This window comes from Bos indicus, chromosome 2, assembly GCF_029378745.1.
Source record: "Bos indicus isolate NIAB-ARS_2022 breed Sahiwal x Tharparkar chromosome 2, NIAB-ARS_B.indTharparkar_mat_pri_1.0, whole genome shotgun sequence".
Taxonomy (NCBI): domain Eukaryota; kingdom Metazoa; phylum Chordata; class Mammalia; order Artiodactyla; family Bovidae; genus Bos; species Bos indicus.
Genome location: NC_091761.1, coordinates 25,350,415 through 25,364,793, shown reverse-complemented (window position 1 = coordinate 25,364,793; position 14,379 = coordinate 25,350,415). Strand labels below are relative to the sequence as shown.

At 35.3% G+C, this 14,379-nt stretch overlaps 1 protein-coding gene across 6 annotated transcripts in view; it reads right to left on the bottom strand.

The window, feature by feature from the left end:
• Positions 1 to 14,379, bottom strand: part of TLK1 (tousled like kinase 1) — a 249,020-nt gene that overhangs the window by 49,714 nt on the left and 184,927 nt on the right. For 2 of the 6 annotated variants that reach the window (XM_070799047.1, XM_070799031.1), the window contains exons 5-10: positions 11,430 to 11,476; positions 9,406 to 9,501; positions 7,384 to 7,473; positions 6,270 to 6,362; positions 2,029 to 2,139; positions 1,605 to 1,741 (exon numbers count right to left, since the gene is read on the bottom strand). In XM_070799047.1, coding sequence (XP_070655148.1) covers positions 1,605 to 1,741; positions 2,029 to 2,139; positions 6,270 to 6,362; positions 7,384 to 7,473; positions 9,406 to 9,501; positions 11,430 to 11,476 — 574 coding nt within the window. The remainder of the gene's footprint in view (positions 1 to 1,604; positions 1,742 to 2,028; positions 2,140 to 6,269; positions 6,363 to 7,383; positions 7,474 to 9,405; positions 9,502 to 11,429; positions 11,477 to 14,379) is intronic. The other 4 variants (XM_070799055.1, XM_070799067.1, XM_070799040.1 and 1 more) reach the window with 3 other exon arrangements.

Below are 14,379 nucleotides of genomic sequence, written 5' to 3'. Positions count from 1 at the left end.
AGCCTGGTAGGCTGCAGTCCATGGGGTCGCTAAGAGTCAGACACAACTGAGCGACTTCACTTTCACTTTCGTGCGTTGGAGAGGGAAATGGCAACCCACTCCAGGATTCTTGCCTGGAGAGTTCCAGGGACGGAGGAGCCTGGTGGGCTGCCGTCTATGGGGTCGCACAGAGTCGGCCACGACTGAAGCAACTTAGCAGCAGCAGCAGTCGCCACCAGATGGAAGAGCTGCACAGGGCGAGGTATGGGGGAAGAGACACGGAGCTTCCATACCCTCTCTGAGCCTGATAACCTTCCCAGATCTCCACACATTCACCAATCCATAAGCTCCCATTTTACTCTCTGACAGCTTAATGGAGAAATTTTAACAATTGGCAGCATTTGTATTTTAGTTTATATTTAATCTTATACTATGTAACCTTCTTTTATTCATTACCAGGACAACTGTAGATCTGGGTTTAGCAGCTCAGAAAAACACTAAAAATTTTTAAGTTGTATCTCAACTCTCTTACTTTCTACTTCTACTGTTAATATTTTAGCTCAAGCCTAATCACCTTTCATTTGGATGCTTCTCCATCTAAATTGTCAACAATTTATGTTCTTTTAAGTATTATTCCCACATTACTATCAGTTATCTTTCAAAAACTCAAATTTGACCCCACACTATATAAAACTTTAACAGCTCCCTTTTATCAACAGAATTAAAATCCAAACTTCCTACCATCACAAAGACACTGTCCTTCAATACCTAACACCCAGAAACAGTTCTGTTGAACATAAGCTGGGTAAATCAACCGAGATAGGTACAAGACCATTCTATACTTAAGTCCTAGGAACTAATGTTTGAAACAGCAATGTTTATGTGATACTATGTGAAATAAAGCTTTGCCTACATTCTCCATTTAACTGGACTGACTCTGGGAAAGCTGATTTAGATGCTGGCACTACTCTTGCTTTGCAGGTTTTTATGTTTTCCAGCAAAAAAAGAGGGGTAGGGGCAGCAATAGATCCTGGCTCCTTAACACAGAAATAGTCAACCTACCCTTTCCTACCACCAACTTGAGAAAATGGATTTCTCCATTTTAAAGTTTACCTCAGAAGTGCTAAAGCCACATACATGTTCAGTTCAACTGACTTTTGAGTTATTATGTTTGACACTGGAGAGAAAACATGTCTCTCTTTCCCACAAGAATAATGAGCAGACAAATGCCAAAGGAAGGACTGAAGAATGGGAGAGGGGAGGGAAAAAAACCCAAAAAACTAAGCAGAAAACCCCAAGATACACAGATACAAATCTTGCAATTAAAGTTAAAAGTTTTAACAATTTCCCTCTCAACTGACCTACAAAAGCTAGGTCAGTTTATGTTTTGGAAAGTCATATTTAAAATAATACATCATACTATACAGATGAATACTAACTAATCAAGGAGTGTGCTAAAGCTAAAACTGTAATGCCTCTTTTATGTTCCTTTCAAATGTATTAAGTTCTATGATTTCAAAGAGTAGTGAGGAGTAGATATAGAACATAATTTCAAATCTATAATCTTTGAAAATAACAAACACCCAAAGGAATACTAAATCTTTCAAAATGTAAGAGTGACTAACTTTACAAGATTCTGAAATGCAAAACCATCTGTCCATTGTTCAGTAAATGAAGCACCATGTCTAACTGTTGTGAAATGCCCAAGGCGTAATCTGTCTTGCATGCTCTTCTCTCGGCTTGACAGTTTTTCTTGTGTACTCTGAAAAAAAAGGGGGGGGAAATCATCATTCAACTTTATTCATTTAAATTTTAAAAACATAGGACTAGTGAAAGGAGAGGGAAAATTTATTGAACTTTTTTTTTTTGACATGGACTTTTTTTAAGCCTTTACTGAATTTGTTACAATACCGTTTCTGTTTTACCTTTTGGTTTTTTGACCACGAGGCATGTGGGGTATGTGAGGATCTTAGCTTCCCAACCAGGATCAAACCCACACTCTTGCATTGGAAGGTGAAGTCTTAATCACCGGACTGCCAGGGAACTCACCTTTTCAATAAGCAGTTTCTTGCTCATTGATATGCACTTATTTAATCGCTCTTTGTATTTTTCAAGTAGCTTTTGTTGCTCATCTATCTGCCGTCTGAGATCACAATTAGCCTACAATATAAGTAGATAATGAAAAAGGTCTAGAATTTGTGTATATGAGACATTTAAGAATATTTATACATTTTGAAAAATTTCATAAAGAGAAGGATTAATAAGATTAAGTATTTGAATGTGATACTAAAAAAAAATGTTAAAACACTTACTTACCATGAGAATAACTACACTGTTACATGCTGCTTAGTTGTATAGTGAAAAGTACATGGAACATGTATCATACTCCATAGGTTCAAATCTACACTCTAGGTTATATAATCTGGGCTAAGTTTAATAAATTATTTGAACCTTATTTCTAAAGTTGTCTTAAAGGTCTGCTCTATTATCTTATTTCTAAAACAGAGCAACATCATTCTATCTCATTTGAAATAACTGAAATACAAAGTGTCTAACACTTAGAAATGAATGTGAGTTCTCCATCTTTTGTAATAAAACATCTCCATTCAACACGTGGGTAACACTGCAGATGCCTATCCAATAGCTAACTGTTCTCACCATCTTTCTCAGCCACATGAATACAAATTTTGTTAACTCTGTAGGCAGTCATATGCTCAGTCCCTCTTTCTAAGCTCAGAAGATGAGTCTGATTAGTCTAGTACAGTCACCAGGAAGTAACCTGGAGAGCTTGTTGGAACACAGATTACGGGAATCCATTCCCAGTTTCTGAATAAGTAGCTCTGGAGTAGAGTCTGAAACTTTATTTCTAATAAGTCCGCTAGTAAGGTTGATGCTTACTGGTCTGGGGATCATTCTTTGAAAACCGTAGGTCTATGCCAATCACAGTATGAGCCAAAAGAGAGCAGTATAATAAATAAAAAATGCTGGGAGAAAAATACAGCTGCCAATCTAAAAGTATGTATCTAACAAAAAGCTGTTTTCCAAGGAAAAGGGTAAAATAAAATAGTTTCAGAGGAACATATATGAAATTTAGCATCAGACCCTTATCATTATGTGCAAGTCGAACAGAAACCCAACAAATTGTGTATGTGTGAGTTGAAAATCTAACACTAGCTAGTGTATTTCCCATCTCCTTGCAGCTAATGATGGTCAGTGAAATGTAAGCAGAAGTTGTTCAATGGAATACTCAAGAACACTATGCAGAAAACTTTTGTATTTTTAATTTCCTTCCTCTTCTGCTTAAGAACACAGATACCATAACTGTGACTCTGATAAATATTTTGTACCTTGATATAATCTTCAAGATGAAGGCCATGTACTAAGGGGAGGGAGCAGAAAAACTGAGGGAGACAAGATTCCATATGACACCTGGGCTACCTCTTTCTGTTCTTCTCTTAAAAAATAATATTGTATTTCATTTAAAGTACTGTTGTTTATGGAAACCTGTCCAGATGCCTATGGCCTGCATAGCTCAGTCGTCTCTACTTGCTAGCAAAGCTCTGCCTGGCTGGAAATAAAGCAGGACGGATAAAATTGCATTTTCACAAAACTTACCATCTTCCATTCAAAGGCCTATGGCCTCTTAGGCTTTGTCCAGGGTGGCAACAGCCCAATTGCACACGTGTAGACATTGCTGTCTAGATAGATGAACAGTCTCCAGGGCCTCCTCAGTCACATCTGGGATGAATGGTCAGTGTGGCACCAGGAGCCACAACTGCAGGGTCCTGCCTAGCCTCCATCACTAGCTTGGGGGTCAGGGAAACACTCGGTCCCTTGTCCCCTCAGAGGTGAGCAGTATGCAGAGAAAAGAAAAACCTATCTCAGATATGTTAGTGAGGGGCACTGTGTTCCATGGGTTATCTCAGCACCATTTCCTTCTGGGCCTGCTATGGAAGGACTGGGCTCCACCCCCAACTGGATTTAGTGTGGGGCAAGTAACTCAGTGGGCAGGAAGACACTGCACCCTCAAGCTCTGACTTGGAACACCCCCCGCCTTTCTGTTCTTCTCTCAAAAAGTAATCCTGTATATTATTTAAAGGACTGTTGTTTATGTTCTCTGTTACTAACAACCAAAGACAACAGCTAAATGATAAAAAGATGCTGTAGCACCAGTACAGGAATACACAAAGAGAACACGGTACTTATGAAATGAGATTATAAAAATGAGATTGTATGATGGAGCTGGCAGTAGAGAGCAGACTTAATTACATGGTCTAGATAACTGGTTCTCTATATAGAAATTAAAATGAAACCTTATTTCACATCATACCCCAAAATGAATTCCAGTGAGATTTATAACTTGTATTGAAAAAGCAGACTATAAAATTTTTTTAAAGAAGATACAGACGAACATTTTTATGGTCTTAGGGACAAAAACAATGAGTTATTTTGGTATACCCTTGATAATAATTTGGAACAAACTATAAACAAAGAGATCACTCAGTCATGTTCGACTCTTTGCAACTCCATAGACAGTAGTCTGTCAGGCTCCTCTGTCCATGGGATTCTCCAGGCAAGAATACTGGAGTGGACTGTCACGTCCTTCTCGAGAGAATCTTCCCGACCCAGGGATCAAACCCAGGTCTCCTGCACTGTGGGCAGATTCTTTACAATCTGAGACACCAGGGAAACCCATAAAAAAAGACATGTAATCATATAAATTTTAAACGATCTAATCAAAAGATAGTGCAAAGAAATAAAAAAGACAATTTACACACTGGGAGAAAAATCAATATATATGGTCAACAAAAAAACTGATACAATTTTTAAAAAGACAGCAAGTCATTAAGAAAAATGAGCAAAAAAAATGATTATTTACTTCACAGAAATACAGTTAATAAATATTTTACAAGATATTCAAAAAATAAAGTGAATGCATAATAACTAATACCTTGTTATATCCATTAAACTGAACCCCCAAATTAAATATGATTCTAATTAGCTTTGTCAAGGATGATGAGCAATAAGATTATTCTCTGCTTATAGTTAGTGGAATGTAAACTGATCCAACCACCTTGGGGAAAATTTGCTTTTATAGAGTGGAGATGTATGCCCTGTACTCTAGCCATGTCTCTCTAAGCATATACCACAGAGAAATTCTCCATGTGTGCCGCAGAAGACATGTACAAGAGTGTGTCTTAGCAGAACTGTTCATACTAGCAAAAAGTAGAAATAAAACGTCCAGCAAGACCAGGAAAGATAAATTACAGTATATTCATTTACGCCTTACTATACTGCAGTGAAATGAAAATGACAATCCCACATATAATGTTTAGTGAAAACAAGCGGGGCATACAGTATAATTTTGTAATTTAAAGTTCAAAAACAGTGAAATAATATGTTGTTAAGAATGTTTAAGATACATATAAGATAACTATAAGAAACACAAAGGCGAAGAAACAGATACAAAATTTACAACAGTGGTCAATGGTAAAGGGATGTAAGAGAGTGAATAGGATGGGAACGGGAGAGGCACACTAGATGTTTTAGAGGTATCGGTAATTATGGGATGATCATAGATGATGGTTTCACTGAGTTTCTACACCAACAGTTCTGTTAGCTAAATTATAATCATTTGGAGAAGGTTTTTATTTTTCCCCCTTAATTTATCTGGTTGAGCTGGATCCTAGGTGCAACATGTGCGATCTAGGTCCCTGACCAGAGATCAAACCTGGGCCCCCTTCATTGGGAGCATGGAGTCTTAGCCTCTGGACCATGTAGGAGCTTTTAAAACTACCAACGCCCAAGCCCTACGTCACACCAATAGAATCAGAATTCCTCAGGGTAAAGTATAATCATTGTTACTTTTATAAAGTACCTCCCATATTTTCCATCCAGTGATTCAATGAGCAGCAAGGGGTGAGAACAACTACTTCATCTCTTACTAACATATAAGGCATACTTTTTGATGTGTCTCTTTAATAAGTTTCCATTAAAAGGTTTATAACAAAATCAAGTAACTTTAAAACCACCATGAAATGGATATCTGTCTTAGGATAGCTGATCAAGTAAAAATAAAATTTTATAAACTTCTATTTCTCCAACTGCTTTTCAGTTCAAATTTAAAGAGCTAATAAAAGCTTTTTCTTTAAATGGTTGATATTTTCAATTATGTCCTTAACACTAAAAGATTTAATTTCTCCCAATAATAGAAAAATTTTAAAATGGTAAGTATTTTCTCAACTGTTTTACTATTGCCAAATACTTGGCAATGACGACTTCTTACTTACCCTGAGCAAGTCATCTATGCGACCTTCCTTCTTTTCCAGGTCCTGGTTTTTATTACTTTCTAATGCTGCTAATTTCAGCATCGTAAGATCAGTCTAAATAAAAGAAAGCTATTTTATTATTCCATTCTATATATCACTGCATGTAAACATAAAATTAGATTTAATTATGATTCTAAAAATCATAGCACTGGAGTTTGTGTATGTAAAGGGTATCCCAAAAGGTCTTAGTGTAGTTTTAAGTTTTATTATCTCCAGAAATGTAAGTGCTACACAGACTTAAAAAAATTATTTTCAAAGGTTAATCATTTAAATTTTTAGAATATTGATATGTTTGTTCTTCATTAAAATTCAGTATAATCACTGTTATATGATATCAACTCTAGCTGATTTTTGAACAGGGCAAAAACATTCACAAGCTGTTCACTGACTCAAAGCAATGTACTTGTAAATCCTGGTCTAAAGATTATCCAAAGAAAGAAGTTTTGATGCATTCACAGAGTCTGGCCATGACCTGACAGGAAGAGTGTAACGGCAATAAACTGCACAATTAAGGTGGCAAGCAAGAAGACCTACTTTTTCAATCCTTGGTTTCAGACACTCCTTCAAAAGCTGTCACATGTATATAAAGTTAAAACGAAAACTCCAATACTCAAAATTCATAAAACAAAGTAACTGCAAAAGATGTCTGATTTTCAAATAATTTTCAATTGTGTGGCATATATGATACACAAAAATACAGACATGTAAAACAAACTGCTTTAATATCCACTTATAACAAATATAACACCTTCAAGAAGGTATCAATTATATGTACTTGGATGTTAAGTTAAAAAAGAATCAGTAAGCAGAACTGACATGTTATGGTTGTTTTGGTTATTTAATTTGCTTAAAATATATATTTAACCAGTGTAACAAAGGACAGACTGACAATAAACTGGGTTTTAATTTCTCTCTCTACAAATTTTTTTTTGTTGTTATTCAGTAATTAGCTTTCTTGATATTGAATTTTACTTTATGATTATGTTTAAAAGAGAAGACATCTTAATTGTGTGCACAAACTGGTCACTGGTTTTTTATCCCTAAGTCATACAAAGAAATCTCAATTACTATTTACCTGAGTAATTTTAAAGGATAACTGCTTTGGCTGTACAATAGGGTGGTCCCCAAAAGCTAACGCAGTAGGAGAAGGGCTATTCGGTCGAACCTTAACAAAATATTAAATTTTACATTAGCAAAAATACAATAGAAAGATTCTTCTTGATGTTTGCCAGAAAACAACAAAATTCTGTAAAGCAATTTTCCTTCAATTAAAAAATGAATAAATTTAAAAAAAAGAATTAAAAATAGATTTATGCTTAACAACAACTAAATATTTCTTACGTGTTTATTAGGATAATAACTCAAAACATAACTGAATTTTAAAAACTTTTTATCATTGTTTATTTAATAAGGATTCATTGAGTACCTCCCTCTTACAAAGCCCAGTAAAAGAAACAACCAGCCATTTGATAGATAGATAAAATAGACAGACAGGTATGAGCCTTGGTCTCAGAAACTCATCCAAAAACTGTCACATGTATAAACTTTATAATATATATATATATATGCCTTGCCCTCAAGGAGTTTACAATCTGGTCCCATAAAAGAAAACTGAATGCTTTCAATCTGTTAAATATAACAATGTCAAATACATCATTTTAAAACAAAATTATCAAAAACAGCTTATGACGGTTCAAAAAGTAAAACTGAAAGACTTTAATATATCAGTAGAATTCTTTTAGAACTAGGGACAACAATGCATGCCCATGTTGTTGCTGTTATGTTACTTGCTCAGTCGTGTCTGACTCTGCATGACCCCATGGACTCTAGCTTGCCAGGTTCCTCTGTCCATGGAATTCTCCAGGCAAGAATATTGGAGAGGGTAGCCATTCCTTCTCCAGGGGATCTTCCCAACCCAGGGGTCAAAATCAGTCTCCTGCACCGTGGTGGATTTTTTACCATCTGAGTCATCAGGGAAGCCCTAATGCATGCCCATGTGTAGTATAAAATGAATTTACTGATAAGTTGCACAGTTTAGTCACTAGTTTTAAAATACATTTGCTGAAAACAGTCGATTACATCATGTTCCAATGCTATCACTACAATTCCAAGCTATTTTTGAGTTTTACACTTTACTTGGTATATGGCAATAGGATGTCCTCCAAGATACAAAATGAGTAAGACATTAAAAAGTATGTATCTACAGAAAGGACTAGAAAGCAACACTGGAAGTTACAACAGTGTAACTGAATAAATGACATACTCTAATTTTTAAAAATTCTTAATTCATCTTTAAATTACTGAAAGCCAACACTGCTATTATGGTTATACAATGAACTTTCACATAATGAAAGTTAAAAAACAGTAAATAAAATCCAATATGTAGAGCAATGCATACCTGGATCTTAAAAACGTTAGAAACAAACTAAAAAGTTTTAAGTGAATTTTTAGATCCAAGATCCTTTTCTTACCCCAAACTATATTATCCAAGACTGACAGCTGCCTACTCTTTTCTCAAGGATTCCCAGAAAGGAATTATTTAACTGATAAGATCCCTGACCAATGATGGAACTCTGGCCCCGGCAATAAAAAGTTCTGAGACCTATCCAATGGACTACCAAGGAATTCCCAATCCTATCATTCTTTTATAGAAACATTACTTCTTGGAACTAATTAACTCAGAAAATCTTTAAGAATCTCACTTTCAGAAATAAAGTTTTAACAGCATCAAATCATTGAAAAGAATTCAACTCACCTCAATAGAATGAAAGACTTTTTAAAAAAGGTAAATGCTAATATATATATATATATATATATATATATATATATATATACATACACATATATATATATATTTGATCCCTGAGTTGGGAAGATCCCCTGAAGGAAGCCATAGCAACCCACTCCAGTACTGTTGCCTGGAGAATCCCCACGGACAGAGGAGCCTGGCCAGCTACATCCATGGGGTCGCAAAGAGTCAGACACGACTGAGTGACTAAGCACATATATATAAAAGGCCTCAATAAAGACAAATTGTAAAAATTATTCATTCAGTACATATAACCTCTGAGACATAAAAACACATGGAAAAACTTACAGATGAAGAAGGCGTGGAATGTGAATGTGAATTCTGAGGCGAACGGATTGCAGGAGGTATGCCTCTTACTGGACTTGAGCCATTTCCACCTTGGTACTGAGGGTAAAAGGAAACACCACTATATACATATATATACACACATATAAAACCAAAGTTTAGAAAGATGTTTTAGACATGGCATTACGAATTAATTTAAATATATATTATTTTTGTGGCAGACTCAAAGACAAATTTCCCCAAAGCAAAGAACATGTCTTATTTTTCCTTCAAATTTTAGCAGTTCCCTTATGCTTGTGAAGCCAGCAGGAGCTCTAATCCCAAGAAACTTTAATCTCTTTACAAGTAGATATGTAGATGTTAATCAACTATCTTAAGACAGAACTGTCATTCCCAAGATCTGTTAAGTATCCAAATGTTCATAGCACTATAAAAGAACTACTGGACCAAGCCCCTTCTTAACAGCACAAAGTCTAATACAAATTGATTCTTTCTTACATGCATTATAGTGAATGACTTAATCACGTATGAAGAGAAGCCACCTATCTGTTCCATAGCTTTCTCAAGTCTCATGTTTCTGAACCAAGAATGGAAGGCAAAAATAATTTGCTGCTAATGGCTTCATCTTTGGGTATTAGGTATGAACAGCAGAAAAGGAGACTTCCTAGTGTGTTCATTAAACAACTTCCTACAACTAAAGAACTTATTCTAGATTTTTAATCTACAGTGCCTAGCATAATGCTCAGCACATAGTACGCATTCAAGACACCTGAGATGTGTTTATTTGAACAGACCCTACCTTTGGCAAAGATTTTTAATGACATTAACACTAAGGGACTGACAGCAACTAAAGAGCTTTAGGTGTATTTTATAGTCTGCAACTGTTTTAACTTAGATTCTGTAAACTCAAAAAAGAAAAACAATGGAGGATATATACATATATATATATGTGTGTGTGTATATATATATATATATATATATATATGAGTGAAAGAGAGCGACTGTGTTAGTCACTCAGTCATATTCAACTCAGTGCAACCCCATGGAGAAGAGCCCACCAAGCTCTTCCCTCCATGGGATTCTCCAGGCAAGAATACTGGAGTGGGTTGCTATGTCCTTCTGCGAGGGATCTTCTCAACCCAGCATTTATATATATATACATATAAAAAATACAGCCCTTCTCCCAACGAGCAAATTCTGCTCTCTCAAGTAAATATAAATATTTTTCAACAGACTAGATTATTTTACTAATCACACTAATATTTTATAATTAATCACATTAATATCATAATGGTAGGTAAAAGTGTTTCTGTGTACAGGCAAAGAAACATTTCAGATAGGGTAAAAATTTAAATTTACCACTGTTTATTATTTTCAGGGACTCTTTAGATTCACATCTCTATCATTATTTAATCTCCATCCACAGGCCTCAGCTGTTGCTTTGGTATAATAAAATCTTGACTGACAGTACAAAGAATTCTAGAGGCTCTTCCATTTAAAATTTGCCTTTAGGTAGGATACTTTATGCGGCTTCCCAGGTGGCTCAGTGGTAAAGAGTACACCTGCCAGTGCAGGAAACTAGAGTTTAATCCCTGGGTCAGGAAGATCCCCTGGAGAAGGAGATGGCACCCCAATTCAGTATTCTTGCCTGGGAAATCCCATGGACAGAGGGCCTTGGCGAGCTACAGTCTACAGGGTCACAAAAGAGTCAGACACAGCTGCATGACCAAACAACAAGGCTACTTTAACATCTCTGGTTCTCAGGTTCTTCACCTAAAACAGGAATACTAATACCTGCTTTGATCATCTCCTGACCTATTACAAGAAAATATGGGAGAAAATCCTTTGAAAATTATGATGTGCCATACCAAAGTAAAAGTAAACTTTAATGTTCCTAGGAAGACAGGACATCACATAGTACCTAAGTTCTGCTTTAATCAAGTAGATCAACAAAAGCAGACTTGGTGGTTCAAACAGCCTATGGCAGAATTATATTAAGAACTGAAGATATTCCTCAATGAACTTACTTCAAAATAGTCGCTAATTTTGTGGCCACGTCCCCCAATACTTTTTCCTAAAATATAAAAGTAAAAAATTTTACAGATTTAAAGTCAGTCGTGACTATCTATCACATATTATATGAGAAAGAGAATGTGCCAAACTTAATTCCCCTAATACACACAAAAATAATGTTAAGAATATGATATTCTAGTTGGGTGGTGATGGGCATTAAAAGAATACTAAGATTCCTCAGAGGGTCAGATGCCAACTTCACAATTCCAAAAATCAAATGATATTCCAATAGATACATGTCAATTTTAAAAGTCTCAACTATGGGAAAATCAGAAAAATAAATCATATTAAAAGACTGCCTGCTTTTAAAACAACATTATTCATATTGCTTCATGGTTAATAACTTGAGAAAAGTGTATCAATGAAAAATATATCAATTAAAAAAGACAAGTGGCAGCTGTATAACTGACAAACCAATTTATATCTATAAATAATAAAAAAGCTCGGTCAACACAAACCATAACAAACTGACAATAACATGCTTTAATATGAACACTATTTTGTAAAATACTTGATTTTCTAAAAGGTATTTTCAAATTAATAGGATTTTTTTCAAAAATAAACTAGATTTTAAATATTGTGCTTACATGGCCACTTTGATAAAGTGGTCAAAATTATCATTAAAAGTTTTGCTCCAAAATGGACTTTTAAAAAAACAAAAAGCAAATAAGATGAATTTTTTCATCAATTTTATAAATACTAAACTGAGAAGCTGCTAAGAAATATAGCATTTTGGATGGGAGTTATCCATCCTTCATTAGAATTACACTGAATACATCATTTCTTCAAGTTACAAAAGAAAAACTAATGATAGCATGGAGTCAAAAGCATTGGATAATATAAACATTTATCAATTCAATACTGACACATCATCCATTCACTTATTTTATTCAACAAACATTTCTTGAGTGGTTACTATTTGCCAGGCATTACCAAGATGAACAAACAATACATTTAAAGGTTCAACAACCTCAGATTCCTTCCTGGAACAAGGTAGGGGGCATTAAAAAAAAAAAAAAAAAAACTAAGAAGTAATACAACCTAGAAATTTTCAATAGTTTTGTATAGGTTTATTCAGAGGTCAGAGAGGACTGTAAGGTTTTAAATACCAAAGGAATTTTCCTTCTGCCTATAACAACTTTCTTGCAGATTCTGAAGTGGTGCCATCTTTTAATGAAGACAGAGACATTTTTTGGTTGCCTACCAGAAACTATTTCCCCAGTTCTTTTTCCCTGATTGAATCCAAATTTTATTCTGTTAACGTTCTCTCCCCTGCATAGACCATATAATTTCAGTTCAGTTCAGTTGCTCAGTCGTATCCACTCTTTGCGACCCCATGGACTGCAGCACGCCAAGCTTCACTGTCCATCACCAACTCCCTCAGCTTGCTCAAACTCATGTCCATTGAGTCGGTGATGCCATCCAACCATCTCATCTGGTCGTCCCCTTCTCCTCCTACTTTCAATCTTTCCCGGCATCAAAGTCTTTTCTAATGAGTCAGTTCTTCACATCAGGTGGCCTAAGTATTGGAGTTTCAGCTTCAGCATCAATCCTTCCAATGAATATTCAGGAATGACTTCCTTTACGATGGACTGGTTGGATCTCTTTGCTGTCCAAGGGACTCTCAAGAGTACTTCTCCAATACCACAGTTCAAGAGCATCAAGTCTTTGGCACTCAGCTTTCTTTATGGTCCAGCTCTCACATCCATAGCTTTGACGAGATGGACCTTTGTCTGTAAAGTATTGCCTCTGCTTTTTAATATGCTGTCTAGGTTGGTCATAGCTTTTCTTCCCAGGCTGTTTCCTATTTGGCCTCCATTCCTAGTTCCCTATCTCTCCTCCTTCTAATCAGAAATTCAGTTTTTCTCAGGTATCACGCTTTCTGCACAGATCTATATTTCTAAGGGGAATGTTACCACATTTTCAATTTCAGAGACAGGCCTGATTTTAAGGGCAATAATACCTCTCATGGACATAATTGGTTTTGGAATGGACACAGAACCAAATTCTGACCAAGAAGATGACAGGAGAGGTTTGCTATGAACTTAAATAACCTACATCAAAGAGAGGTAAAAAAAAGAAAAGCACATAGAAAACCAGCCTCTCTCTAAAGCAAATACAAGTGTGGAGGATGAAACGAGGAGATACAATTTAAAATGGCCACAGTCCTAAAATCATAAAAGAAAAAAAGCAGACAATTCTGTAGATGGCAGATCACAGAGAAAATGATGTGGCTTCCTAAAGACATAAGTTGGCTCAACCAATCCAGAAGTCCCACACTATATTGAAACCTGCTTTTAAGTGAGCTTTAAAATTTAATGTTAAAACTATCATAACTAATATAACTAAATAAATCCAAGTTCACTAAACATAGATGAGGAAACTACACTAAGATCAAAAAGGACCTCAGGCCAGGCTGAAATACAAAATAGCACAAACTTAGAGAAAGGCGCTAGAGTGACCCAACTTCCCCTTTCCACAAAGACAGCTGCTGCAAATCTATTTCTTGACCCCAGTGCCACATGTAAATACTAGTAAGCCATGGGTTCATAGCTCTAGACTTTGTAGCTAAAAATGGCTCCAAAACACATAATATATGCATAAAATCAACATTACATATGATTCAAGAGTCCAATTTATTGTGTTTAATCTTGAAAAACCAAATTAAATGATAATACTATCTTATCCATTATAAGAAGTTTTGTAGTCTAATGAAAGTAATTTCCTTACTAGTTTATAATATAAAATGTAGAAAAAAAGATGAAGAAAGGATATGGAAAGAAAGCAAAAAAGGATGAAGAAAAGGTATGGAAAGAAAAAGATGATGTTTTAATGAAGCTCCTCAATCATTTTTATATAATCTTTTTTTCAACAAAAAGGATGAGTAAATTTAGGTATTTGTTT